Source organism: Rhea americana, unplaced genomic scaffold, assembly GCF_003343005.1.
Source record: "Rhea americana isolate MKP2758 unplaced genomic scaffold, rheAme1 scaffold_68, whole genome shotgun sequence".
In the NCBI taxonomy this organism is placed as follows: Eukaryota; Metazoa; Chordata; class Aves; order Rheiformes; family Rheidae; genus Rhea; species Rhea americana.
The window spans coordinates 497,345-503,239 of NW_028186845.1; the positions used below are offsets into that span (position 1 = coordinate 497,345).

The 5,895-nt window shown below is 42.5% G+C and overlaps 1 protein-coding gene across 1 annotated transcript in view; it reads right to left on the reverse strand.

Moving 5' to 3' along the window:
* Window positions 1–782: 782 nt before the first annotated feature.
* Window positions 783–5,895, reverse strand: part of NOC4L (nucleolar complex associated 4 homolog) — a 12,316-nt gene continuing 7,203 nt past the window's right edge. The window contains exons 12-15 of the mRNA XM_085321059.1: window positions 4,734–4,897; window positions 3,878–3,960; window positions 2,976–3,089; window positions 783–2,663 (exon numbers count right to left, since the gene is read on the reverse strand). Coding sequence (XP_085177185.1) covers window positions 2,547–2,663; window positions 2,976–3,089; window positions 3,878–3,960; window positions 4,734–4,897 — 478 coding nt within the window. The 3' untranslated portion in view covers window positions 783–2,546. The remainder of the gene's footprint in view (window positions 2,664–2,975; window positions 3,090–3,877; window positions 3,961–4,733; window positions 4,898–5,895) is intronic.

Here is a 5,895-nt window from a genome sequence, read left to right on the forward strand (position 1 = left end):
GATTACTGAGTCACACAAGATCAGTTACACACACTTTATGTCAAGCACTAATACGATTTCCAACTCAGCACCTAAATATGCAGAGAAAACTGAAATCATGTGGTGTTAGCCTAGTCCTCCATCTCAACATCTGGGGGAGCTGCAGCAGGCTAACACACAGGGCACTGGGAATACACCTTTAAAAAATAATAAAAAGAAATTCCCTTGCTAGTCCAGCCAAGCCACTGTTAAATGCAATGCAGTACTTAGGATCTGTGGCTGCTGAAATGTGAAAGATGCAGGTGCCTACCCAGTCTTTGTCCTGTTCCTAAGCAATATCCACTTATTTCTAGGGGCCTCCCTGTTCCGAGCATATGGACCATACTTTAATCTGTGGCCATTTGGTCTGAGATCCAAGGCTCTGCCCCCAGGCAGCAGCATGACATGGCACAAACCAGAGCCTGCTGCTCTCCCCCAGACCCAGCATCTCAGTCTGCCTTGCACCGCCTGTTTGGCCTAGGAAAGCCCAGGATGACAGAGAGATGTGTAGCTTAGGCGGCCGTCAGGATGCCAGGTTAACAGACAGACACTGCTCACCCTCCTCCAGATATAGAAACCCATGGCTGCATTTTCAGCGCCATGAGAACTTGACTGGTCAATGTTCGAATAGTTCAGTTTTTGCGCAGTATAACAGTCACAATACTCCAGAGTGTCAAAAGAAAGCTTTGAATGATATTATGCCTCAGTAACTTCACAGACATAACTGAACCAACCTGAGTAAAATAAAAGGACACAGAGAAATGTTTTATATATATATATATTTCCAAGATATACCACTTAATCTGAAAGACAGTACAGGTATATACATCTTTCCAAGGAACTTAGGTGGTCCTCAATACTATCAGAGCACTTCAAAACGTTTAATAAACACATATACACAACATACACATGATACAGGGAAATGCATTTTAGAGCTGAAACACAAGGCTTAGGGTGAACTCTCAAGTTGGAAGCTAGCATCAACCATTTTACCTTCTTACCAGATACCAGAAGTCAAAGGATAAAGAAAAGCAGGCTGGCCAGGGAGGACAGACCTGCTTTTTCACAAAGCAGAACAACAGAGTGAGATTCTCAAAAAAGCAGATAAGGATTCTGAACACCGCCCCTTCCCCTTCTCCCCCCACTTGAATTAAAAAGTATCAAAGAGAACAGAGAGTACAGCTCAATACTCTGGGGATGTTCAAGATATGATGAGAAAATGATTTCACTAAAAATACATGGTCCTTTATCTATTTGTTGTTTGGACAGCATGAAGAAAACCAGATGAAGAAAACCTAACACCTAGTGTCTTTATGACAGCTGGAGTTTCCCTCAACTTACGCAGTCTTGTCTGCCAGAAATTAGCTTTCTTTGGTTTCACTTGGACTATATTTTTCTCCTTCACAAATTATGATTTCAAAATACTGTAAGTGGAGTTAAAACTTAGCGAGACAAGAATAGATTATTAAAAATGACAAGAGGAAACAAGTGCTCAGTGAGTCTATCTGGAACCCAGGTAGAACACTTAACATTTTGGGAAACATTATCAGAAGGAATTTCTGCATCAGTTCTCAAAATATAGGAAAAATATGAATTAACAAAGCCACCTAGCACCAGTGGATGCTAGTTAAAACTTGATTGGCACCTGGGTATATATTTGCCACAGCTCCTATGATGCTTGCAAGCTGCAAGCAAAACTCCATTAAGCTGCTTATCATTCTGAAGCAAAAATCATGGATTAGACCTACCTCCCACTGCACTTCAGGTGAGCAGGTAGATCCCTAGAGCAATCACTGAAATTATGCTCATTTTCAAAGCTCATTTTCAAATTAGGCAACTTTACATGAGACAGATGTACACGAAGGATCATATGCAACACATCAGAAATTAAATTACTGAGCATAATCTGAGTTGTTTTTGACAAACCTAAGCTTCCAGCATCCGGAACATGGGAGCGTTGAGACTGATACACGAAAGTTAAATATCTCCCAGAAGAGGTGAGTTTAAAAAGTATATATAAAATATTTACTTCTAATACTTTATTAAAATGACTAAAGTATCATCAGGGTTTACAGCTATACATTAAGGTCACTTGCTACAAGCAAGTTACCAGCTCTAATGTAAATCTAACACAGCTGGAGAACAAGAGCAACTGTCAGAGACCACAGCTTCCCGCAGTCCCATATGAGCGCAGCAGGATGATCTGTCCACACAGCCACTGATCACAGTCAGCACCAGCTGCTTCAGAGAAAAGCACTGGCATCCCAGACACAAATACCTCCAGAAAACTTTGCTCAAAGTCTCTCCCAAGCATCAGGCAGCAATATGCAAGAGTGAGAAACAAGCAGCCAAGAGGAAAAGTCCATCTGTSGGTACTGGCAAAGGTCACTAAAGAAGGCACCATCTTTCTCAAGCAGTTCTCACCACACGGAGATACTTCAAAGACAGAAATACCCAGTAGAGCATGTGTGCTTTGGGCATGTCCCCAAGGTCAATCAGTTGTGCAGATGTGCTTATCAGAGATCATATCACTCTAAGGTGAAGTGCTGTGCAAAGATATCATTCTTCTTCCCAAATAAACCTCTCACTGGCTCAAACTCCAGGGGCACATCAGTGGTTATTTTCTTTACTTCTCTATCAAAAAGCTACAAAGAAAAAAAAAAAGAGAAGATATTGGCAAAACTCAGAAGAAGCACTTCATCCTGGTTCATACCAGTTCTCACTCTAATCTCTACAAAGATTTAGCAATAAATCAGGCCTTTCAGCTCTTTTATATAAAAGCCAGCCCTGTTATCACTGCTGTCTTCTGCTCCTTCATTTAACAGACATTTCCCTGGCTCTGGGTAACCAAAGTCAGCTGAGTTCCCTCCCCAGCAGCTGATGAAGGTGCTACGGAACCCAGGAACCAGTCTCTCTTCCCCTTGTTCCACTCTTTAATGCAAGCACAGCAACACTACCTCGTAAGCAGAGAGTTCCAAGAGCCCCGATATGTCGTCCTCTATTTCTGACAGTGACTGGTTCAGAGTAGCAGCTGCTTGGGCCACATCTGGGTGATAATGGTTTTGTAGAGACTGCAAAAGCAAGGCAAACAGGAGGCGTGCTAATGAGTAAAGGGTTAACACGCATCCATTGACTTCCCGCACAGGCATCCACATCTGTTAGTCAGATATTCAACGACCACCACATTCTGGCAGAGGCGGCATGTTTACTGTTCAGCACTGCTACAAAGCTCCAGTAAATCCAGATTCCAGCCATCTTTCAAGCATGCCAAAGGTCCCTTTCCACCTGGGACACACCCAGCTCAATACTGACAGGCCCTTCCACAGACCGTTCCTATGGCACATGAGTTTGTCATCTCCCATGGTCCTGATGCTGCATCTGAACTCCTGCTCTCTGCTTCCAGGTCCCAACCAACACTCTTGTTGTTTCAGTCCCTTATGCAAAACCCTTGTAGTATTTAAATGGGAAATGCCACGTGGTTCTAGGTTCACTGTAAATAATTTAACCAATTCCAGCCTTCATACACCATCCTACAAATAAACCACCTGAAAGTTATAATATTCTTTAACATTTTTAATGCCATTTCTACAGAATGACATGGCTATTTCCAATTCTTTCTGTAAGAACTCAGCAAGTTCATCTCTCTCCTCCAACGCAAGTGAAAAGCCTTACATATTTGCAGCTGCTTCATGTGTTTCGGCTGTTAACTACACACTTTTCAGCTGCATGTGCTCACATACCACATAGTAACTAGCACGTACTAATTCTGCAGCGCATAAAATCATTTGTCCCCTGCACAGGCACCGAAAGGGGTGCAAAGTAACACCATGAACAGATGTGCTTTTTTAAGCTTACATACCTGTAGCTCCCAGAGGGAGCTTTCCAAAGCCCTGCTTTCAGATGGCTCCTCCTCCTCCATAATATATGGATCTTCTGATAAATCTGAGGAGAGGAAGACGCAGAGCTAGTATCTTTTGCATGATGTACGTAACTTCAAAGGGAACACAGCAGAGAAAGAGCAGCACTGCTACAAGAGTTGTCTAAGACTATTCCCAATACATTTAGGATCCAACAACAACCTACACACCTCAGCAAGGCCCAAGTCACTGAAGCATTACAGAATCACATTTTAACAGGCACAGGAAGAAAGACACAAAGTGGTGGAATGCACTGATACAAAAGGCAACTCAGACAACTTCGAACTTTGATGTTCAGCACTAATCAGTTAAACCATGGACAAATGAAGAACAACTCAGGAAAACCAATGGACCTAACAAACATTGTAGGCGGAAAATGAGAAGGTCTTGGGTTTCTGCATTCAGTTTATTTTCTCATTTCTTTGCTTAATAGAGTGTTGAGGGGAGTAAGACAAGCACAGCGTATGGTTCAGCTGTCTCAGCCCTTTAACACCTGGAGGTAGCCTGAATCAGTGTGCCTAGCTCCAAGCACTGTTTGCCTGGAGAATTGCACAGAGGGCATCCTACTTCAAGGTAGAGTAGCCAACAGTGAGGCTCACGCTCAGAGAGAAATAACTCAGACATGTCTTCAGTCAAACGGAGAACCTGAAGGAGCAGCTTGCAGGCTTTCTGCAAAGCCAAGGGATACAGGGAGCCTTCTGAACCTTAGAACTGGGGCTTGACTCTCTCCTCCTCCCACCGGAGAATTAAATCCTACTGTTTATTACTCAAAAATCCCCTGCCCACTTTCCCTCTTACCTTCTGGCCCATTAGGTCTGTGTACTAACACTTTGCATGCTGGGTGCCTCCGGAAGAGATTACAGATGAAGGGAATGACCATGAGTAGAGCTTCAGGAGGAGCAGTGAGGGCCAGCCGGGAGAGGCGCTTTATAAACGCTGCTACCAAGTACGCTGGCAAATGACTTTTGGAAAGAAAAGAGAAGACATCAGCATGTAAAAGTCCAAGCAAACAAGCTGGCAACACTATTGACCCAGACAGAGCATCAGGTTAAAGATCAGTAGGCCTCTTCATATTTTTGGACTATGGAATAAAGAAAGGTTGTAAGCAAAGATACCTGGTTCCAGGCGTGGATACATGGTCTTGTATGCTGCCTGCAACAAAATCTGCAGCAATTTCCACTCAATGCATGAATAATCTAAATCACCTTTGATTCAACCCAGATGTGTGGCATCACTCCAAGCACTTGCTGTAGCCAAGTACAGCTCCTGTAATAATCACTCACACTGCAGTCTTTATTCAGTCATTTTATTAACTTTTGAGCACTTGGGCAGGTAACCTTAATTATATTCTTCTAATATATTTTTGTGGGTTTAATTAATACATGGACCATGGTGTAAAATTTATGTAATACCTCCAGGACAAAAGCAAGCAGCACAGCGGTAAACAGGGACATAAAGCTGTAGTAATGTATATGTGCAGAGTAGTTCTTATTTCTACGGTAAAAATGCAAATTTTTAAACAACAATCAGCTGATACAGGCACTTCCTTCAGGTCTGAGGAGCTGGGATGAAAGATGACAAGTTTCAGCCACTCAGCCTTCAGCCCTGGGACTCACTAGACCTGCAAGGCTCAACAACAGCACCAAACAGTACTCTAGCATATCTTGTTACTCACTCCAAAGTACACTATGAATACAAGGAGGTTTGATATTAAGTGTCTAATGCTGAATTGTAAAGGGTTACTCTTGGTTTATTTTATAGCATATGAAATGATGGTAACCAAAGTATAACCTTGAATGACCAGGTGCTTATCTAGTTTCTTCCCTGTGTACAAAAAATTGACAGCATCAAGACAGGCTGTCAAACACTACATCCCAATGGTGTATCTCTGCAAAGATATCAAATTATCAACAGCTTCATGATCTCATGTCTAGTAAAAAAAAAAAAAGTCTTGGATGAA